At 36.7% G+C, this 25,149-nt stretch overlaps 1 protein-coding gene across 8 annotated transcripts in view; it reads right to left on the reverse strand.

Moving 5' to 3' along the window:
* DIAPH2 (diaphanous related formin 2) overlaps positions 1-25,149 on the reverse strand; it is a 266,450-nt gene that overhangs the window by 168,697 nt on the left and 72,604 nt on the right. For all 8 annotated transcript variants that reach the window (XM_069811506.1, XM_069811508.1, XM_069811507.1 and 5 more), the window contains 2 exons: positions 6,299-6,400; positions 4,727-4,821 (listed from right to left, as the gene is read on the reverse strand). In XM_069811506.1, the coding sequence (XP_069667607.1) occupies positions 4,727-4,821; positions 6,299-6,400 (197 nt within the window). The remainder of the gene's footprint in view (positions 1-4,726; positions 4,822-6,298; positions 6,401-25,149) is intronic.

Consider the following 25,149-nt stretch of genomic DNA (forward strand, 5'->3'; position numbering starts at 1 on the left):
GGCTAAAGAATACTTTAAGAGATACTCCGTAAAAGTTTAGATTGTATTTAAATTTTGATATATATGTTAGTTGAAAACAAAACAATAATGTAACTCTTCAAGGAAAAAAGTATACATTTACATTCAAGCAAGCAAGCATGAGTCAATAGGCCTTTTTTGTTCAAAAAGATTCATAAACTTTACAATCAAAAAAACAAAGTGTATTAAAATATTATTAGCTGATATGTTTACACTACAGCTGTCCACACAGAGGGTGCCATTTACTTCATTTCCAATCTCCGCTAACCGCCTTTGTTCACATTAAAGACTTACGACAAGAAAAATTAAGAAACAAAAATAATGTAATATTTTGGATACTGGATATGGAATCCAAAACACTGTAGTAGCTTGGAAGCAAGTGTATTCCGTGGTCTTTCAAAGGGCACTGAGTTATGGGCAAGCACTAGCCACTGAAGAAATCAAAGGGAGTTGGAGACATTTACCTATAGAAGAGAAGCAGAGATACCTCCAGATCTAGGTGAACACAGCATCCCTCCTCCTTTCCCACTGTGGCCCTTAGGAGATTTTGGAGGGGGCAACTTCCTAACCACATAACAAAAGGAGGCAACCTGTTCCTGTATGCTGGATAATCTATAGACACTTAAAATGCATATAGAGGCCAAAGAAGTAATGCACTTCCGTTATTAATAACTTCTGAAAAATCAACATGAGATTCACCCAACTCCACAGTGCAACGATTCCTGTACCAAATAACTAAGAAAAACCAAAAATGTCTTCACACAGAAATAATTTTTTCTTCTACACAAACACAGATGGTCCCAGGATATTCAAGTGAAAAGGGGTAAGTCCATGTTCTTCAACAAGAAGCTCCTACATTATAAAGCTGCCCTTTGAACCTTGCTTAAGTAAACGGTAGAACCACCAGGTTTAGAGGTTTACTTCCAATAAAGCATCTATGGAGTTGCAATTCTATAGGATTTTAATGACAACACAGATTTTAGTGAAGATAAAGTAATGTGTTACAGCTAAAAAAATTAAATCTTTTGATACTTTCTGCAACACTAGTCATAGAAGTAAAACATTTCAGAACATGTGACTTTAACTTGGTTAGGTTACTAGCACAGAAGTTCTCCTCCCCTCCTGTCAGAAGGAGTGCATTGCCATGTGTTTCCATAAGATGTGGTTAAAATAGAAAGGACATGCACACTGACACTATCAGAGAACAGATAATGACTGTTTAGGTTTACGTCACAAAAAGACTCTGATACCACAAAAAGTTATGTGCCTTTTAAACTCAGAAAAGCAACCAGCACTACAGAAGACTATTTTTTCCAGACACAAAAAAACTTAATCACAGAAAACGTGTTCTATTAGAGGTACAGATGTCTTATTTTTAGAACATGCCAATCCTGCCCTCACTCTTGCAATATACTTGTTCATTAGAAGCATTTGATTACTGATCACTCTGCCAGGCTTGATGAAGCAGGCATTAAAGAAGTAGAAATCTAAGGCTGACATTAAGAGGCTGAAACTATCACTCACTACTCACTGTCACAACGCCCTGAATTCTGCTGAACATGGTGTTTGACAACTGCATGTTTACAAGAACTTACTCTCTCAAAGACACACTGGGAATTGAGAATATTTTTTCCTACACTGTCTTCCTCAAGGAAGAGTTACAACAGTAGATAGTCTACCATGTACTCCAACTGATTAATGCAATTAATTTTAGCAAGTATTACAACGTAACTTTGAAAACCAGCAAGAAATGAGGACTTGGGAAGCATAACTGAAAAAGCACTTTTCTATATGGTCAATTATGCTATACCCGTTTAGCTTTCACCACTTGGATACTTAGAACAAAGCAGTTTCTGCATGTACATTTTTATAAAGCACAAGTTTTGCTAAGCATTTAAGAAAGCAAGGTTTGCTTCGTAAAATTTTTCCAATCGGTAGTATTGAAAACTGTTAAATGGGTAAATTAGTTAGTAACTCAGTCAGAAGATTAGAATAAGAATAAACCAGAACAGACTGAACATGAAGTAGATGATACAGCCCATTTACCGCAATACATTTGTATCTTTAGAAACACAGGAGGAATCTCTTCTGGGTTATCAGCTGAATGTCCCTGCTATTAGAAGCAACTCTGCCACACCATTCCCTTCAGAAGCAGACCTATCTCCAAAGCCTCAGTTTTTTGAAGATTATAAGCAGCTGAGTTTCTAGATAGTTGCATTCATGATGAATTCATATACATTTATTCTGGTGTTAACGTTGCCTTTTACTTATGCAACTTCATTTTTCTCCCCAACGCTTATGCACATCACTCTTCTCCCCGTATGGTTATAATGTAGTCATATCCCCTCTCAGCTATTTATATTGCTAATCTAATCAAGCCAATGTTTTCCAGCTTCCTTCTGTAGACTGTTTCTCCATCCCTCAATCATCTTAAGTAGTTTTTAAGTTCAGCTTCTCCATTCTAAATCCTTTTTTGAGAAACGTACCGAGTATTTTAGATAAGGTCTTTGAAGTGCATTATTCAAAAGCATAATAATTATCCTCTCTACTGGAAATACTTGACCCGATACACCTTGCGATCACATTTGCCTTTTTTATGGTGTACTGGGTCTGGCTGGGATGAAGTTAATTTTCTTCACTACAGCCCATATGGTGCTGTTTTGACTTATGGCCAAAACAGTGTTGACAACACACCAATGTTTTTAATACTATTGAACAGAGCTTGTGCAGCTTCAAGGCCTTCCCTGTTTCTCATTCTGCAAATAAGCCGGGGTGGTCCCACCACCCCTGACGAGTAGGCCAGGGCAAGTGGTTGCGACTGGGTGAGGGCTTAGCTGCTCCATATACAGCTATACCAAAGTGGTGGCTATGCATGCGTTCTGTTGAGCACAGACTTCCTATTAGTTATCCTCAATCATTTCCAACTGATAAGCCACCATTACAACACTAGCTTCCAGCATTTTACAATTAACATGTAAGATCATGACCTTACACTTCAGCATAACATATTACATCCTATTTCTATTAATTTAGGTCTCAAGATATCTCTACATTTGTTGTAGACATAACTACACCAATATATGAAACTATTCTGCACTTAAGGTATTCAAGGTGAGGTTTTTTCCTCTCTGTTGATTTTTGATATTACTAATCCTGTAGGCTTCCCAATCAAATGATCCAATATCCCTGATCAATAAACATAAACTTAGAATTTCTGACTTATTTCCAAATAACTACATAACATGTGCAGAAGCTTTCTGTGAGAAAACATACTCAGTGGTCAAAGACAGTATTTTTAGCAATGTAAACATATATTAGAAAGGCTTATCAATTTCATTCTGACATGGCCTGAGGCAGGACACCATAGTCAAACACATTATTGAAGTCAGACTGGAAATAGTTTCCCATCAAATGGGAACTTCCAAAAACATTATGCCATATCAATCCACCCCACCCTCCTCTAAAGAAAACCCACAAAAACCCCACAACCCAACAATTTCCCAAATAAAATATGAATGAGAATTTTGGATAACAAATATATAGTTCCAAACACATTAGGTAGTATAAGTCTCAGAATATGACACTATGAGAAAATTTAACAGTATGTTGAGTTCAAGAGTTCGAGGTCTATGAGAAAACAGCAGCCCTTCTTTTAGAGCCTCAAGAAACCGAAACTCCAGAAATGTAGGAGGGCCTTGGTGACACAAGAAAAACTGCAGATGAAGGACAAGCAAATTTAATTTGATAAATTTCATTTACACTGTATGTTTTGCAACATAGCAATTTTATTAAAAAGCATTCATTTTAAAATTTGAAGAAGTTATGAATTGTATAACTGTGAAAGGACCAGGCAACCCACTTCAGCCCAGTATCCCTGGAATAACCATTTTCCAGGTCCAAGAAAGGAAGAAGAAATTAATTTAGAAAGCCTTAGGGGGGAATGGGACAAAGGTGCAAGCAGGAGATGGGGAAAGACAAAAGAACAAACTGAGGCCCAGTATGTCAGCTAGAATCTGAATCTGTGTATGATATTAAAATAAACCAATTCAACACCAGTATCATTGGTGTGCCACATATCTGTATACCGTTCCAGGTTTACATGTTTCTCTGTTACACTGTCACTCCCAGGAGATCACGAGGGGCAGTGTACACACTTGCTCTCCTCCTACTGTGAGGAAATCAGAGAGGGATGTAAAGAAGCTGTATTCCATACCTCCTTCTCTCCAGCTGAGAGGTTTGGGGCTCAAAATAAGACCAAACCAGCTTGAGAGCAGGTTTGATTTACAGACGGGTTGTAGCAGTATCCTGAAACATTCAGGTAGTTTCATCTATCATTAGTGACAAGCTGAGTTGTTTCCACAAGAAGCCTGATGAAACTTCATTATTCACCAGCCTGAATCTAGTAAATGCTTGTCTTGGAAACTGAAAAACTAGAATTATCAGAGCTTTCCTTTTGAAAGGGAAACTTTATAAAGCAAGAGATTCAAAAGTACTTTTGTTAACAGTGTCTTTTAAAGACAGTTTTACGGCTACATGTGAGCATATTCAAAAGCAGAAGTGAAATAAACAAAACAGTAAACACAACTGATACCCTTATAGCTGACATCCAGGAAACTCTACACTACTCTTACTCTTGAATTTTTACACCTTTACAGCATTTTTACACGGACAACAAGCTATCAACAAAACCAGAGATATTTTCACATACCTGAATCAAGGATTCACTCAGCTTCTCTTCATCAACCTCTAAAATTATATTTTTTATTTCTTCGTAAGGCAAACGGAAAGAACCCAAAAATATTGCTGAAATTCAGTAATAAATAATTAGTATCAAAAAGGTCAACAAGATTGATATAAGAAGGCAAACTTAATTTCTACTAACTGAAAAATCATATCTTGATCCAAAATAAGATGGTTCACAATTAAGAAGTTTTCTACATAAAACAAACACTAGATGAGCCACACTATTGCAGTTTGACTTATAATGAATTTCATTTCTAAGAAATTAAACTACGACAACACTTTCAACTGTTTAATCAGCCTCAGTTGCTCCATAGCAGTGTTACTTACCTCTAGCAATAGTCCTACTTTTATGAATGGCAACATCTACATTACTACTTAAAGAGACGTATTCAGCCACTAGAAGACTTTACCTATTATTTTTTTTGCTTTCATAATCATGTATGAATAGTTGTACTCCATTTACAATTGGGTGAATGATATTTACATGACATTCTAGAAAAAAATTCCATGTCAAAAGGATAATTAAGAGCTCGGCGAAGACAAAAAACCAACAAACAAAAAAAGCCCCCGAACTCTACCACCTTTTAGGGTAACAAAACTTATACAAGAAAAAATGTATATTGTAAAACCTTCAAAGATGGAGCTCTCCAAGCAATTTGATCTCAGGATGTTATAACATCTCAACAGAGCCCCATGCAATAAACTACAAAGTATTCCTAACACAGATCGATTAGTATAGCATTTTAATGAAGTGCTGTATATTCAAACTAACTACTATGGCTGATTTTCCCGCATCCATATTTTCAAAACTTGAAGTTTTATATCACTTGTGTCATAGTTCATTTCCTGCTTAAGAAAAAGTGCTCATGGATGTGGTAATAAACAATGCACAGATTTGGTTTTATACACTTCATTTGCCACAGACATAGTTGGACTAGTGACATTTTATGGTATTTCTAATTCAAATACAAGAATCTACTACTCTTAATGATTGATTTCCCCCATAATTAAAGAGAGAAGCAGCAATTTAAAAAAAAAAAGAGATAGGGCTGTTTTCCTTACAATTTATAGTAGCAGTATTTGCACCTAACTTACCCTATTTCATAATATTTTTCTCTTTAAAAGTCTAACCCCCATCAAGGTCTACTTCTCCATTGCTCTAACCAGGAAGAACCATTTGGAACGGCCTCCCAACCCACAAAACCTACCAGCACCGTGCCTTCCCTGAACCAATTATTGTCATTTAATTATACTTCCAGTCTAAAGTAATTAATAAAAGAATCAATATTTTGTTACAAAAAAAAAAATACAGTTCATAAACATTGAAATCTACACCATTTTTCCATGTTACTTTAAGTTTTTCCAAGTTACATATGATTTGAATTCACTATACATGTAAAAAACTTCTGAAGACTCATGTTCACATTAGCCAGTTTTTAGATAAAGAATATTGCACATATAAACAAAAAACATTTAAGAACAGTCATGTGTGTACATGCTAATTAAATATTCACCTAATGCATTTCACATCACTTACATAGATTTTGTGCAGTTTTTCCATCCAAAATTCTCAACTCTTTAACCCTTTTCTTTGACTGAACTACTTTCTTTTCTTCGGATTCTTCTACTGTCTTTTTAGCTGGAAAGAACATATTTATTAAATTCTTGATTAATTATTACAAGTCTTCAATCTTAACACACTAATAGCAACTCAGCTAGAAAACCATAATAATGCATCTATTAGAATCTGTCCAAGGCAAAATGAATGCACTGCCCCAACATACTGTAAAATAACCAAACAAAGCAAATTTACAAAGTTAGGAGGAACATGAAATGAAAATGTTAATATGACAATGACCAATTTTCCAAAGCACTATCAAATTATATTTATACATTTTAACACAGGAAATTTGTTATCTTCAGCTCCAGTTTATTCCAAGCTCTTTTAAAAATACAGTGATTTGGTGTTACCTCAAAGCACGTGAGTGCCCCCTGTTGAAATACTAGTAACTCAATACCATTTGAAGTTCTTCATCCAAAACCAGTAAAATAAATAATTTGAGGTTTATCACACTACACAAAGGTAGGTTTTTACTAATTATTTATGTTGTCACTGGTAAAGAGCGAAACCAAGTAAGAAAATAACATATATTTTAAATTGATTTATTTTTAATTAGCAAGGTTCGCTAGCATTATATTCAGTACTTAAAATTATATAAAGTAACGTGGTATTGAAATATTTAAAATATATGCTGATTTTTTGCATAATTTAAGATACTTAATTCTCACAGAATTTTCTTAAGTATTAATTAAGTAAACCCATTAACAAGGATTAATTTCCTTTTAAATATCACATAACATACCTGGAACTGAAGGAATAGAAATTTAATGTGCTCAACATTAATTAAACTTAATGAACATTTTAAGTCATTCGAAAGTAACCGAAAAACTTTAAAGTCAAATTAAGAGGAAGTTTTAAGCAGACTAAATAAGCCTTTCTTCTCTGAGTATTGTTTTTTGCTGTACTAATTTCATCAGCATGGGTTTCATTACAGGTATCTCCTAAGAAAAGATGTTAGTTTTTAGTGTGAAGAATAACCCCAAAACCTCAGTTTCAACTACTTAAAAAAAAATAGAACAAAAGAAAAAAACTATTTTTCTCCTTATACATATTACCACTAGGAAAACATGTGGCACCAAATAATTCTACTGGGTTTATACCGCTTGAATAATTAGTTTACCTTGGGCATTTTCATACCAGTGTTAACTAAGCTAGTACAAGATAGTTCCCTCATGCCCTGCTACCTCTAAAAAGCCTAAAGCAAAAAAAGCTAAATGGAGAAGACAATTCAACAATGCAATACTTGCTCTCCCCTTGTCCTGCCATTATTCTGCAAGCCTAACTACATAATATGTCCAGCTTGCTTTATATTTGTAAGAGGACAGAGCTACACATCAACTTGATAATACACAGATAATACTCAAAATTCCCACCAGCACTGACCCTTTAACCATAACGAAGTACCATTTAAAATCCTAAAGTGACACTCCATGAACTAATCACACCCTTATCACTAATTGTTCTCAATTAAACAAGGAAATAAAATCAGGTGCTCAACAAAAACAAACAAAAACCACCCAAGAGTTAAAAATTAGGTGTCCCATGAGAAAGCAATAAAAATTAGAGGTCTGTTATATGAACAGAAGCTATTGAAAAGCCTAGATTTATGTCTGTTGAGACAGGTGTGAGAAATTACTCAAGAAGATGAGTGACCTATTCCGAACTTCATCTGTTTAAGAATTAAACCCTCCAGATTTCCATATATGATTGAGTCTTTAAAATGTTGAACACCACACACCCTCACAATCCACTCACAGAGTACTATACTTGTCACAGTAGCTGCAAACACTAAAGACAAACCTGCTCTGTAACCAGCTGAGATAATACACCCACATTTCAGTGTGTAATCATTTCAGTCCTGTGGCTTGCAAAACTGCAGAGGTAACAAAAATATTAAGTAGTAAAAGAAAACAAGAGAAACATAAATGTTTTTGTTACCAAACCTCACCCCACACAAAGGTAACTTTTTTCCTACAGTGGCAATTCACATACACCTGATCAGACACAGCAAGCGAGAGAAACACCTTTGTGAGCAAGAGTTCAAGGGCAAAGGTGTTATATGAGCCCAACTCAAAACACGGATTAAGTTACTCGGCTACTACAGTATCAAAAAAAAAGAAAGATATTTTGGGGGTTCAGCTTTTAAGCATACAATATTTTATAGAAACAGACACACACAGGATGGGCTGAGTGAGAATTCACAACAGTAATTCTGCCCGTACAGGGCAAATGACCAATTTTCATTATTATCCCTCCTCACCTGTTTCCAGATTGCACTCCTCTAATGGCTGTGAAACTAGTAACCACATTTAGAACACAAAAGACCAAATGTTCAGAAGTTTTATAACAAACCATGGCTACTCTTACCTGCTTAAGCCTGAAGGGCTGTAACACCACCACTTACAAATCATCCATTTTATAAATATATGATGTCTGGGTTAGATTAAAACTTTTCCACTTGGAAAAGACCAGAGAAGATGTTCTTTCCAAAGGTTCTTATCTTTTCAAGTGTGAGACTCCAAAGACTTTAAGTTAGTTTTATGCCAATTCACAAAAAAACATGTGAGAAATCCTAGAACCAGATGCTTATGTGACTGCATCAAAGTCACAATACAGGCTAGCATCAACACCAATCTTACCAACCTAAGACTAATAGGCAGAAAGAGACATTAAGTTACTAAAATTTCTCCAACACAGTTTGACCCATGCTTGTGATTACATTAAGCATTAGAAAGCTATCAAAAACCATGCTCTTCCCTCTTCTGTTAGTGGCTCTCTCCCTCTGACCACTTAGTCCATTGTAGCAGTGACTCAACTGTAACAGGACTACGGATTACAAAATTTTAAAAAACAATTAAATAAATAAAAAGCTACTTGAGACATTTCAGAATGCAGAATATACTATTGCTGACCAACCTCCCAACCCTTTTCAGGTACTCCTTTCACAAGTGCCTGTTTAAAGATGAGACGTGCTTTTTGGTTTGATGCCACAGAAACAGAGGGAGAGACAAAAAAAGGATTTTATAGCAGTCAACATAGGGTAGCTCAAAAAAGCAAGATGAAAAATCAATCTGGAAGCTAAAGCACCTGTATTACTTGATACAGACCTTGGAGTTTAGTGCTGTGATTATTCATTACAGCACTTCAGTAACAGCACTGGCTTATATCTTCATTCAAAATCAGCTTTTTTTCAAACTGACAAGTCTCAGTCAGTACCCAGAGCTACTGACAGTCACAGCCAGGTTTCCATAACAGAGATGGTCATATTTTAGAAAAAAAGGTATAGCAGAGAGAAAATTTACTTACTTTCTGACCACAATAACTGGTTAAGCAATAGGACCCTAGAAGAAACAGGTCAGCTCTCCAAGTCTGAAGCTTTATTCCACAGGGTCCATCTCCCACCCAACTCCCTGCTGAGCTAGCCATTCACCTCTGAGTACCCTGCCCAAGTTTGCTTCTCTGGTTTCAGAACACATAATAACCTTTTTCCCACCTTAAATAAGGCTTGATCCAAATTCAGCCTTCCAAATTCATGGCTCACCTGCCTCACTACCCAGAACTTACTCACTAATCAAGTTTATGTCAGTCCTCCACTGCACTAACAGCGCCAGAATGATGGCAGAATCCTTCAATAAGTGGTTAAGCCTGTCGAGGTATTCTAGCAAGTCACTCTCTGCAAGAGTGACAAATACCTCCTTCACAAGTTGTCAGTAAGAGAGTCCAGAAGCCCAAGCGTTTTGTTACCACATGAAAGAAGCATGCATACCAGCACAGTAGAGTTCAGACTCAAAAGGGCCTTTGAGGTTGTCCTCTTGTATTTCAGATCACCAGGTCTGTGGTAACACCTCTGTTGTGTTGATGCAAAGCATTTTTAAATCCCCCCACCCTACATCTCGTTTTTCTTCTTGAAAGTTAATCCCTTTTCACACAAATTTATGTAGATTAATATTTGGATTTATCTGGAATACATACACACACACACATATATATACACACACACACACAAACAGGCACACATACATGTGTGGATTTTTTGTTTTGAAGAAATGGAGAAAATGATACTCTTGGTTATTTAAAACTATTTCCCCATTCACTTGGGAAGTAAGAAAGAAGCAAGCATTTAAGACAAACAATTAACAGTCATTGAAATGACAAAATACTCCCCAAATGCGTAATTCTCACACCAGTGACACCTATAGAATGTTTCAGCTCCGTTTACTTTTCTTTACCATTTACCTCAAGCAGACAGGAGAGGGAAAGACAAAGAGAGCCAATATGATAAAGCAAAAGGGGAAAAGGTAGTTCTAGCACACACAGATATCTTTTCAAAGACCAGAAAATATAGAACTAAACACCAACATTATGTAACCTACTTTTTTTTTTGTTTTTTTTTTTAATTTAGATTAGAGTTCTACTTCGTTAATAACAACATATTTGTTTATCAGTGTTGGAGGAAAAAAGCTGATGCAATACACTGCAAGGGATTGTTTTCTCTTCATCTTACATTATGCAACGCATGTGCAGCTCAAGTGTGTACCTTTAGTGATACCTTCAGCTGGGAACTAATTTAATCCCACAAAGTGCACTGCTTGAAACCCATTTAGGGTCTAAAGAAAAAATGAAAACAGTAAACAAAATGTTATATAAGTTTAAAATACATTAAACAAGACTAATGATAATCATGGCAAAGAACATACACAAACATGTTGAAATACATCAGAGACGTAATTAAGAAAAAAATTCTACCATCAGTACTTTTGCACTTGTGTAGCAAAAAAAGTAAGCACACACAGCTCTTGAAAATTACCATTCTACACCTGTTCATTAATTTAGCTACTGAATGGCATTAAAAGTAATCATTACAAATTTTTAGAAATACATACAATTTTATTTAATGTTCTTGGAGCTGTTAAAGCTTAAGTTGAAATGTCCAGTTCATATTAAACTCATCCTTTCTTTTTTTTAAATAAGCAGTGAGTATTTTTAATAAAGAATTAGCAGTAAAAACTGTCAGTCATGAATATGATGAGGATGAAAATTAAAGTGAGATAAAAATGAGTACATTGAATCACAGTGTGGAGAAAGCAGAGATTTAGGTGAACTTTAGCCTACCTGAACCTGAGCCTTAATCTCCAATTTCTCCTGAGTCTGTACCCACAGTGAACAAACGCCCTTATATTGTCATAGGAAATGAATGAGCAATTTCATCTTATCTGGCAAGTGGCTTACTATTTGCATTTACTAGTATTTGGCAGCAAAAGTAAATATACAAAAGAAATTGCTTTATTATTCCCTTTACCTGAAAAAAAGATCTATGGCTACTATAGGAGAATAGAAGGAAAAAAATTAAGTGTACGTACAGTTGCAAGGGATGTAAACTATACATACAAGAGTATGCTTGAATAGCTGAAACTATTAATTACACTGATAATTTAACTCAAAAATCCCCCTATGTGATACAACTTCATAGAAAAATGAAATAAGGAGCTAGAAATGCCATTGAAAGATTAGAAGATATTTTGTAGCACAAAAATTCAGTAAATTCTATTGCCACATAATAAAACTTCTTGAAGCCTGGCTAAATTGATGATAACAGGGAAGGTACTGATAGTTTTCTATTTCTGTATTACTTCTAGAGGCACCCAAGAATGGAAATAAAAGTCAAAGAAAGGGGGAGAGGGAATAAAGTCAAACATAATGTACTCTCAAATTTGCACTTGTTCTCTTCCCTCACCAATACACTGAGTCTTTCCATTTGTCTAACCACATAATTTCCACACTCAAATGAAATGGTGCAGCAGTTCACACAAGTTAGGCCTAGTTAGCATAAGTCTATGAACTTCCACCAACCACTTGTTTCAGTGAAGTAGGTGAAATATGACCAACCTCTTGCTCCAGACAGCCGAATGAATTCTGGCAAGTTTTGCGTGCTCAAGGAAACAGCAAAACTATGCAAATAACCTACTGATGACCTAGAAGTGCAAACGTGTCCAGAAGCAGAGCCCTGACAACGGCACCAAATCAGAAAACAAGACTGCAAGCTAAATGGACCAGTGACCAAGGAGGTATTCTCTATGCAAACGTATAACCAGTGAAACTAGAGAATATTCAATGGATCCCAGAGGAGAGACTCTGGGACATGCCACAGTTTGCACAGCTGAAGCCACAACTTCTCTCCTAGACCACATCCCCTCTCCTGCAGAACGTGCATGTCATGCAATACGTGAACTGCATAAACTGAGATTCGTTTGGTACCCAAATACGTTGATAGTCTCCACGCTGTCATTTGGTCTTCGACTTTGACAAACAGCAAACCATTTCCCCAAATATCTAGAGATAAATGCAAGAGCATTAACAGATGCTAGCCACGCCCTCTTGTCAATTAAGTCAGCAGCTGTGTGATCTCATGTTTATTCCCAATGCCACCTGGCATTTATCAGTTCACCTAAAATCACTCAGTTATCAACTCCTGAAGTAACATTAATTAAGCACTCCTGCTGTCACTCTGTCCTTCCTGCAATCAGAAGAGCTAAATACCTGGTACAGCATTAAAAAAAATTACAAAGAAAGCAAGCAACTGATCTGAAAGTCGATCATAGTTTAAGCTCTCAAGATTAAAAAAAAAAAAAAAAAACCTGACAAGGGGAAAAAAAACATGGAACCTCTTGCAATCTCATATGGTTTTTGCCTAATTAATGTAATCAAGCTGAAGGAAGTGACATCAACCCAACAGATTATGCTCTGTGGAAGAAAAAAACCTAATCATAACTTAGTTTTACAAATTAGTTTTAACAAAAAAATACAGGGGATCTATATTCCTATTATTTGTTCTTACAATACAATTGATTATTATTATATTTGACCACCACCACATCTAATGACTACAGGAAATATTTCTTATTCTATTAAAGTTGCCCTAAACCAGCTGTAACTAGTCTAATTTTCAAGTGCAATTTGAAAATCTGCATCACAATTTCTAATTTAAACAGTTACATGTCCCACTCTATATTTTTTCCTCTCATATCAGGCCATCATCACCACAGAACTGCAAGATAGGACAGCTATAGTTACTTTCCAGATTCTAACTGATATGCCTGTTATCCATACAACTGTCAAAAGTAAAAGTACCAAGACTCAGACCAAAAAAAAAAAGTAAAATAAAATATCAAAAACCTGCTATCATATTTTATCAAGATTTTAATAAACTTATTTTCTGTTATTACTGTAACAAGTCTAGTAAACAAAAATCTTTTAAATGAATAGTTCCACTACTGTTCCTTTTGATTAGGCTTGTAAAAGTCACATCTTTCCCAATGAAGACACTTATGGGAATCTCATTTTCCAAAGGAATTTTAGAAATAATGAAGCAAAAAAAAGATCACAAGATCCAAAAAACCCCTTTATATACTCAAGGTAAATAGATATTGGTGTTTAATGAAAAAGACTGAAATTTTAGTCAAAATTAAGTGCTAAATTGATTTCTTTTCCTCATTCACTATGATATTTGATATATAAAGCTCCTGACTAAGTATTTAAAGACTAAGTAAAATACACATTTCCAAACACACATTCCAGTATCCTCTCCCTTTTTGAAGCCTTGCTCTACCATCAAGGTTTTAAACAAACATGCACGAAAAATTGTTTCACTTGTACATATCTAAATCCCAAACCCCTCAATTTGTTTACCATCTTCAAGATCTACTGTAGTTTTTCATCACAGAGTCATTTAGATGGGAAAAGACCTTTAAGATCATCAAGTTCAACCATTAACCTAGGACTGCCAAGTCCACCACTAAACTATGACCCTAAGCACCACACACATCTTTTAAATACCTCCAGGGATGGTGACTCAACCACTTCCCTGGCAGCCTGTTCCAGTGCTTGACAACCCTTTTCAGTGAAGAAAAATGAAGAATCTAAACCTCCCCTAAATGGCACAACATGAGGCCATTTTCTCTTGTCCCATCACTTGTTAGCTGGTAGAAGAGACCGACCCCCACCTCGCTACAACCCCCTTTCAAGTAGTTGTAGAGAGCGATAAGGTCTCCCCTCAGCCTCTTCTTCTCCAGCCTTAGCAACCTCAGTTCCCTCAGCCGCTCCTCATAAGACTTGCTCTCTAGACCCTTCACCAGCTTTGTTGCTCTTCTTTGGACATGCTCCAGCACCTCAGTGTCTGTCTTGTAGTGCGGGGCCCAAAACTGAACACAGTATACGAGGTGGGGCCTCACCAGTGCTGAGTAGCGGGAGACAATCACTTCCTTAGTCCTGCTGGCCACACTATTTCTGATACGAGCCGGGATGCTATTGGCCTTCTTGGCCACCTGGGCACACTGCCAGCTCACATTCAGCCGGCTGTTGACCAGCACCCCCAGGTCCTTTTCTACTGGGCAGCTTTCCAGCCATTCTTCCCCAAGCCTGTAGCGCCGCATGGGGTTGTTGTGACCAAAGTGCAGGACGGAGCTCTTGGCCTTGTTGAACCTCATACAGGTGGCCTCGGCCCACGGATCCAGCCTGTCCAGATCCCTCTGTAGAACCTTCCTACCCTCAAGCAGATCAACCCTCCCACCCAACTTGGTGTCATCTGCAAACTTACTGAGGGTGAACTTGGTCCCTCGTCCACACCATTGATAAAGATATTAAACAGAACTGGCCCCAATACTGAGCCCTGAGGAACACCACTTGTGACCGGCCGCCAACTGGATTTAACACCATTGACCACCACTCCTTGGGGCCGACCATCCAGTCAGTTTTTTCATCCAATGAAGAGTATGCCCGTCCAAGCCATGAGCAGCCAGTTTGATACTGTGGGAAACAGTATCAAAGGCTTTACTAAAGTCTAGGTAGACAACATCCACAGCCTCTCCCGCATCCACTAAATGGGTCACCTTGTCATAGAATGAGATCAGGTTAGTAAAGCAGGACCTGCCTTTAATAAAGCCATGCTGACTGGGCCTGATCACCTGGTTGTCCTGCACATGCCAAATGATGGCACTCAAGATGAAGGCTCAAGGCTCCATAGCCTTCCCTGGCACAAAGGTCAGGCTGACAGACTTGTAGGTTCCCAGATTCTCCTTCTGGCCCTTCTTGTAGATGGGCGTCACATTTGCCGACTTCCAGTCAACTGGGACCTCCCTGGTTAGCCAGGACTGCTCATATATGACTGAAAGTGGCTTAAGTGTAATCTGGTACATCTTAGTTATACACTCTGACCTACACAGTGAAATACACAACGTTACATTTCCATTGACTAAGTACTTAAGAAATTTTATTTAATGTTTAAGTAAAAAGACTACTATTCTCCTACTAATTTTAAGTTAAAAAAAATTATTGATAATTATCTGTTATTTATTGTTTTATTAAGCCAGCAGAACTCAAAGGGAAGTCTTCATAGGCATCAGATCCAAAGCATAACTTCACAGGGGAAAAGGATCATATTAAAAGTAATTAGGAAATTATCTGCCTTAATAGATCCCATTAATTTCTTCAATGAGTAAGCAGCGCCCTGTGAAGTTGACTGGTAATCACAGCTTTGATAGCTGATAAATACAAATAGGAACTTTTATTTATAAAATGTTAAGAAATTAGTATTCCATAAACAAATGTTTGAAATTGTGGCCTTGTGGTGGATGGTATCAAATAAGTCTAATTAGTTGCATGTAATCTATAACAAGCATACCTTTCAACCTAATGATATCTGGGCACAAATATTTTTGCTATGTCAGCGACAAGGACACAGGCCATTGCAACCTTTACGTTAGAATTACTCCCAGTTTTAACCAGACACATTAAAGGGCAGTGACCTGTTTGGAACAGGAACTGCCACACCACACATCACCACAGGAAGGACATACTGCATCTTTCCACATTACAATCATTCTGACTAATGATCATTCTACCTAAGGTCATCCCAATAGACTTTCAATATACTGTGGCAGTGAAACGTTTCTGGCATACTAATGTAACTCTCTCAAGAACAAACAGTAACTGAGACAATTGATGATTCCATGCTAAGAAAAGCAAAACCGTGAGGTCGGTCCCCCCCAATAACTGGGGTAGATCAACTGATACTTATTAGATAACAGCCATCGTTCAATGATGTATTACTGTTTGGTTTTTGTATACCATGTACAATTTCGGTCTTCCCCTCTGTGGTCTTTGAAAACACAGAGAAAGTAAATATAAATTAGTTATTAATGAGACTTGTAATGACAGAAAAAGTAGGCAACAAACCTAGCAAGCAGCAGGATTGCTAGAATACTAGCAAGCAGCAAGACTGAAACACTGGAAAAATACACACTTGTTTGAATTACAGAGAAGATCAATACCACAGGTTAGGAATGCTAAAATATCATGAGTTCACTGAAGACAATGCACAATGAAGACTTTACTATGTATAAAGATGTGACCTCTGGCTTAAAAAAAAGTCAACTGTTGGAAGCTGGGAAGCATAACTATTTAGTTTATGCTGTCTATGTACATAAAGAGACAGACATTTAATATATATTAATTAACATATATTTACTCTTCCTAAGCATCAGCTCTCAGTCACCTGCTGAAGACAGAATACCGGGCTAAACCGGCCTGAAGACACCCCTATATGGCTGTATATGTTACTACTACCTTCTAACAGATTTACCTTGAAAAAAAGCTTTCTTGGGGTCCAAGTATCTCAAAGTGTGTTGAAACCACCCAGGTGCTCACTGAATACATGCACAATGATTATCTGCCTTCAAGAGGCAAAAGATAAATTACTTGTACATTCCAGGATTAGTCTCAGGGGACCTAACACAGTACTAAATTAAGCCACTCGCATCGTGGCAGACTAAAAATAGTCTGGAAACACACAGCTACCAGTCTCACCTTTACCAACATAGTCGGATTTCACTATTCACCTCAGCACATTTTAAGCATATACACATGCAAAATCCACAGTATATTCTGAATTTAGCAGATTTAACCTATGCTCTGCTTACCTTTATATTACCAACATAAGCAAAATTTGGCTAAAATCATTCATTAAGAAGGCAGTGTTCTCAGTGCTAATGAACCAAATGTCTTAAATGCAAGAACAAAAAATGTCAAAAGTAAAACCTCGAAACTTATTCCACGCGTACTACCATTAAGAATACACAACTTACAGACAATGCCATATTGACTTATAAAAATCAGCCAGTTTAACAGACTTTTTGCTTTTAGAAAGCCTTTAAGCCATAAATTTCTTATTCGCCTGTCTCCTCACATTGGGAAATTATTCTATAATAGTATTCTAAAATAATTACAGAACAGAAAAAGTATCCGAAAGAATGAAGTTTCAGTTTCTAACGAGACACACACAGAATATACAAAATTGTAATTTCAACTTCACATTCTTTAGAGATCATTAGCAAGTAATTCAATAACTCAAAAAAATTATCAGCTTTTTAGCTGTGTTAATGCCTACCTACCTAGTGTTTTCAATTTCTCAATGAATTCATTGAGATAGCATGATTGTTAACTTTTAATCCTTTAGATAGCTTTTTAATATATCTTTCTCCAAAGAACCTTTATTCATTTAGATAACAGATCTATCCTTACTCTACATATACATGGCAGAAATTCTTGCAATGGCAGATATTCTGTTCAAAGCATCTCCTAATAGCATTACAGCTGAAACAACTATCCATCAGATAAAAGTTGCAATCTCAAAAGCAGATGAGGAATTTTTTTTTTTTTTTTGGACAGCAATAAAGGAAGAAAAATCAGTTTTGCACATTAAACCAACAGGCTTGGAGAAGGGAGCATTTTTTTGTAAATACAACATCACTGCAGGTCAGCACAACATGTAACTGGAACTAGTCCATGAATCAGAACACATTTTGTCAATTTACACTTTTACACAAAAACCCCACATTGTATTTCATATAAGAGAAATTTGAGAGAAGGTGCATTTAGGAAGTAATGTAGTATGTACCATGGATCTGCTGAAAGTTGGAGGGAACACCTCTTTAATACAGACTTAATTATTTTAAAAGTAAGGCCATAAATTTTGCTTAGAACTACATCTTTGTTTACGGTGGGGTTTTATTTATTTAAACAAATACACTGTTATTCCTGGAACTCTGCTGGAAGCTTTCAGGATATTAAAATATACTTGCATAGCCTATTTAACAGTCAGCATAAACTTTCCTGTTGAGTACCTGATGTGTTTTCCATCCTTTCCTCCAGCCTTTTTTTTCCCCTCCCACCTTCACTTGGGTCACAAATTCACAGCCAACTGTGTGCCTTTACTGCAGCTAAAGAACCTGCATTACAACACTTAGCTTTCTAGTAGTAACTAGATAGGGAGCTTCCTTTACTAATATTGAGAAAGTTTCCAGAAAACATACCTACAGCTACAAATAACACATCAGAAGGCAAAATACATTGTTTTAAAACTGTCCTGGATAGAATTATAGAACACAGACCTAGAAGTGACAAGTGATTGACCTCCAACTCATTATCAGTGTATTTTATGTACATACATAAATTCTTATGCATGAAAGATAAGCCACACTTTAGGAAAATTCCCATGACAGATAATCTTAACAGTTCATTTACAAAAAATTACTGTAAAATCCATGGAATGGGCTATTTAATCATGTTCTGAGTAACTAGCTTTAAATTAAATAGATTTTTCTAGTATCAACTTCAACTCCCTTGCAAAAAATGAAGTTGCAAAAAAAATGCTTGGAGTATCTTTTGAGGGTTATTTTTTCTGTTTTGACATTAAAGAAAGCATTCTTTTCAGTCTAATATTTTTATCTTTTCAGTCTAATATTTTTACCTATTCATACAGAACATGTTTTATTCTAGGAATACAGATTTTTATTTGTTTAAAAACAAACAAAACCCGCTTCTTCTATCAGTTCAACTTTGAATTTCTTTTTTGTCAAATTCATAGAAAAAAATACTCTCTGCAAGAGCATTATAGATCAAGACTACTTCCTGAATGTATTCATATTTCATGCTAATTAGTCTTTGTACACAATCCCTGGTGTGCCTAGTACACATGTCTGTCCTCAACTGCTCATTAAATGTGCTATAGCTTGTATGAGCACTGCATCACTGAGACTGAAATAGACATTTCAGAATATAAAACTGCCTTACTTCCTCTGCTGTATTTTATAAAGCTGCTACAAACAAAAGCTCTATTTCCCTTAGAAAAACAAGGCATATAGTAGGTACAGAATGTACTAACTACTAACAGAGTTATCATGCAGTAGGCTGGAATTCCAAACTTGTTGAATATAGGTATATGTGTGTCCTGGTTTTGGCTGGGATAAAGTTAATTTTCTTCTTAGTAGCTGCAACAGTGCATTTTGGATTTAGTATGACAATAATGTTAATAACACACTGATGTTTTAGTTGTTGCTAAGTAGTGCTTATCCTAAGTCAAGGATATTTTACCTTCCCATGCTCTGCCAGCAAGCAGGTATATAAGAAGCCAGGAGGGAACACGGCCAGGACAGCTGACCTGAACCAGCCAAAGGGATATTCCATACCATAGGACGTCATGCTCAGTACATCAACTGGCGGGAGTTGGCCAGGAGGTGCAGATCGCTGCTTGGGCACTGGTCAGCAGGTGGTGAGCAGCTGCATTGTGCATCACTTGTCTTTTCTCAGTTTTTATTTAATTATTACATTCCTTTTCATTACTATTATTATTGTTATATTTTATTATTTTTATTATTGTTAGTATTATATTTTATTTTACTTTAGTTACTAAATTGTTCTTATCTCAACTCACAAGTTTTACTTTTTTCCCTATTCACCTCCCCATCCCACTGCGGGGTGGAGGGGGGGAAGTGAGCAAGTGGCTGAGTGGCACCTACTTCCTGGCTGGGCTTAAACCACGACAGTAGGTAACATAACATTTGTCTGCATATGACAAGAGTGATCCTTACTCTTTTCTAATGGGGACCTCTGAAACAGCAAATGTAGGAAGAAAACAATTCATGCCTTTGAGAATTTGCCTCCCCTTGACTTTTCTTTATAGTCAGAACTGACTCTTCCACCTTTCCTCAAGATTTTCATTTTTAAATTCTGAACTACTCGGGTCTAACAAATTAATACATTAATTCTGTAAGTTACCACCTAAAATTTAAGACATTAAGACAGCTCTATCACAACATTGTTAAAAACACACACGAGAGACATTTTAAGACAACATATGGCTGTTCTCACTCCAGTATTTTTCCTTCCAAGCCTTAAACACAAAACGCTGCTCTACAAGTTCACCACAACCCCAACACCAACAATACTTTCTGAAAATCGGCTCTTATCATTTCCAATGTCAGGTTTTTATGAATGAAATAATACAGAAGAGGTTCATTAATTTATTACATATTTAGAATTACCAAGCAGTTCCCAAATTTACTGAAGGAATACCAACAAATACCTACAATTACTCAAGCAGCAAAACTATCATGCTTAACTTAAAGCAGAAAAACTATGATAGTAAAACTGTCATACTTCAGAAAAAAGAAAATAGGCTTCCTTGAATTCTACTGCTGAAGCTTTTTGATAAAATTACTAATTTAAACTTGCAGTAAAGCTGAGCAGCAGGGGTTTCTTTATTAATACTCTTTAGAAACACTTTCAGTTCTACAGATTTCCTAACCAAATGATGGTCTTACAGCAAGTAGATACACAGGTGACATCCCCTACAATATCAGTTTCATGCTTAGCACTAAAAAAGGCAGATAATCACATTGTGTCTGCAAAAGTAACACAGTCAGGAAGTAACTAGCAGGGTTTCTTACTCTGCCACTTCATCCTCTTCAGGGGCAGGATTCATCGCACTCTTCCCCTGCTCCAGCGTGGGGTCCCTCCCACAGGAGACAGTCCTCCACGAACTGCTCCAGTGTGGGTCCCTTCCACAGGCTGCAGTCCTTCAGGCACAGACTGCTCCAGCGTGGGTCCCCCGCGGGGTCACAAATCCTGCCAGAAAACCTGCTCCAGCGTGGGCTCCTCTCTCCACAGATCTGCAGGTCCTGCCAGAAGCCTGCTCCGGCGTGGGCTTCCCACGGGGGTCACAGCCTCCTTCAAGGATCCACCTGCTCCGGCGTGGGGTCCTCCCTGGGCTGCAGGTGGAGATCTGCTCCACCGTGGACCTCCCTGGGCTGCAGCGGGACAGCCTGTCTCACCGTGGTCTTCCCCACGGGCTGCAGGGGAATCTCTGCTCCGGCACCTGGAGCACCTCCTCCCCTCCTTCTTCACCAACCTGAGGGTCTGCAGGGTTGTTGCTCTCACATGTTCTCACTGCTCTCTTCGGCTGCAGGTTTTTTTCCCCTTCTTAAATCTCTTCTCCCAGAGGCACCACCACCATCACTGATGGGCTTGGCCTTGGCCAGCGGCAGGTCCATCTCGGAGCCGGCTGGCATAGGCTCTGTCAGACATGGGGGAAGCTTCTAGCAGCTTCTCACAGAAGCCACCCCTGCAGCCCCCCCACTACCAAAACCTTGCCACACAAATCCAGTACAGTATCCTTGCTCCTCGAGTCTCCAGTCGGGTGGAGTAACTTGTCCTAGTGACATTTCAAAAGGGTTAAGCAGTGCTAATTAAACTATAACTGAAGGAATCACCTCCACATTAGAGATTTGACCTGGATTCAGAATAGATATAATGGTGATTTTGAAAATGAACTTGATTTCTATAGAAATTGTGTGGAATACATTATGATATAACTCAAAGCAATTAATGAATAAAGCTAGCAACTTTCGAATATCCCAGACCTCAAACTATTTCCCATCTGCCTCTTAATCTGAATATAATTTAATTCACATACAGACTACTTAATTTCAGCTTCAGAAAAGCAAATACATTACAGCTCTTTATGTAATGCTAACCAAGATAATATCCAAACTACTCAATCCGAAGCCTTCTGATAAAACAACAATGCTTCGCAAAAATACTAATTTTAATTATTTAATTATGTAAACAAAGGAAGCCCCAGGAATAACAAATAAGAGATCTAGGAAAACTGCATCTATCTGACCTGTCCCTCATCAATTTTTTCCCTTCTAAATATACCACAAAGCTTTTAAAAGCAGACCCATAAAAAAGACATAATTATAAGTGTACTACAGCCTGAGACCCAGTAAAACTCCTGCATCTGTTCAACCCTATGACACGATAATTCTGAAAGCATTATTTATAAAAGATTTTCCAGGAAAACAAGACAATACACAAAACAAAAATAACAAAACTGGGACTGATCCTAACTTCTGAGAAAGTCTAAATAGATTTTTTTCTTTTATCTATTATAGTCTTCATTCACTGTCACATGATGAAAAGAACTCTACAGTCCCAAACTGGGGGGAAAAAAAATTAAAATAAAATTTCAAACTTCCTGTATGTCTCCAAAGAAAGTCTTTACAAAATATCAGTGTTCCCTCACATTAGTCCACCACAGTCAAAACTTGTGGTCAAAATATTAGCAAAGTGATTTATGAAAAGAAAGCCTTCATTTGTTCTCAGTAATACATACAACAATGCCTATCTGTACATTTCATCATACAACACTGTGTTTTATCATATAGAATTCGTGTTATATATAATCAACACAGAACTGTCAGGCACTTCCAAGTAAAGCAAGTAAGAGACTTACATTACAGTGGTTTTTAAATACAAATTTGAGGGTGACTATTCAGCTTCTGAGCTACTTCTAGCAAATTAGTATAATTGCTAGTAGGTCATACTAACAGTACATGTAGTTTACATAGTAAGGTTTTTCAAAATAAAGTATCTACTTTGTGACTCAATGTTACAAATTACCTTCCACATAGATAATGAATCATTTAACTTATTGAAAGGTAAGTGTGCTAAAATGCTATTTGAAATAAAACATGAACAACTAAAATTTACAAACATTGCCTCCTAATTGGAAGGTTTTGTTTGTTTTGGCCCTTTCAGAATACTATTCTCATTTTAGTCCTTTTGTACTATGATGAATGAAATGGGTACCGATGCTCTTGAAATAAAAGACACACACACCCTTAAACAGAAGCAGGTGCTATCAAACAGCTACCATTTGCACAGGGGCTTCCTCGTATGAACAAAATGTACACAGGAACATACATACAAGTAATTTTTAGGAGACCTCATTTGTGATTCTCCTGAACAATAGCCCAGCTGCAGCGAAGCTACATGCATCATTCTAAGGTCAGTTTGGAAACCGTGCTTCTCTGTGTAACTACTCAAAGTTTGTTTATAAAGTATAACTATTAAGGAGTCAACTTCTGCAGTTAAGCCTCAGTACCTGAGATGCAAAACTGAATACAAAGAACACATGTGCCTTTTTTCTCTCCGCCTTTTTTCTCTTGATACTTTGAACACAGCAGGACTGGGTATTCTTATCTGGCACAAATTGCCCCGACACTTCTGGGCAGAAAAGCTTTTATTTCATTGGTAATTATATACAAATATTTTTTTCCTTAATCAAGAAATATATTCTTATGCATTTACTGTGATCGTCATTTAAATAATTCTAAGATCATTTAGAAATTAAAAAATGTACATAAAAATACAATATAGAGACACGCACATATATAAATCTATGCTAGGTGGCAATCATTTCAGGCATCAGTTTATTTAAACAAGGCAAAGCTTTTTCCATCCCTGACTTTGACAATTTACCTATTGGATAAATCCAGTTGAGAAGGAAAGGAAACGATGAAAAATGGCAAACTAATAACTCTTCTTTATGGTACTTGAATTTATTCTGTTGTTGAAAAAGATCAACAATTTCAAATACAATGAAAGATGAAAACAAACCAGCCTGCTTCACTTCTGTGTGAAACTGAGATACAAAGACCGATTACCTAAGCACGCGATCTAACTAAATGAAATTCCTATAAGACACAGAAACATTTGGTGACCCTACAATGCGAAGCAGTATCTTCCTTTGGTTTGGATTCATACACTTCTGAAAAGGAGAGGGCAAGGAGGAAAAGGAAACAAACATACACATCTAGAATTAATCAGAAGACCAAGAGAGCCACCTGCAGTTTGTAATCCAGAAACAAACACATTGAGTTTGCAGTTTTTTCTTTCTGTTTTGACAAAGCAATGCATATAGTTGAGCTAGTACAACATATCTGTGCTTAATACTAGAGATTCCTCTATTAAACTGAAGCTTGCTGTCTCACACCTACAAATACAGCTGTGTTACAAGAACTTTGGCTAAAACTGAGTCCATTTAAAGCTTGTAAAAGTTTAAGTTCTCTGGTGAATTTGATCTGGCCTTCTTAGCATATCAAATTCACATCCATTTTTTAAAAGTACTAATCCCTTTTCCTTTTCTGTGTAAGTACCAAACGTGAATTAATGCAAACAGCTTTCCTTCAAGTTTAATGGTGCACTGACCTCATTCTTTGGCTGCTACTTATCTCTCCACTAAAAAACAGCTGAAAATTAAGATAAACAAAACTTTTTTCTCCCCTCTAAAAATATTTCATTACATCAAGCAAAAAGGAAGGGCTGATGAATAATGATGCATATTTCGTAATGTCATTTGTCAGTCAAGAATAACAGTGAATATAAGCTTTGTAATATTCACAGAGGAACACTGCACAGAGATAGAATCAATCTTGAAATATTACATCACTTTGATAACAGAATAAAAACTCTAAAAATGCATTTCATGCATACAAACTTAATTATTTCAATGAGAATGTTTGAAGCTAAAACATTCATTCTGATTAAAGAAAGAACACTACTTCAGCAGACTAACTGGTCACAGAGGGGGT

This window comes from Haliaeetus albicilla, chromosome 23 (assembly GCF_947461875.1).
Source record: "Haliaeetus albicilla chromosome 23, bHalAlb1.1, whole genome shotgun sequence".
Classification (NCBI taxonomy): domain Eukaryota; kingdom Metazoa; phylum Chordata; class Aves; order Accipitriformes; family Accipitridae; genus Haliaeetus; species Haliaeetus albicilla.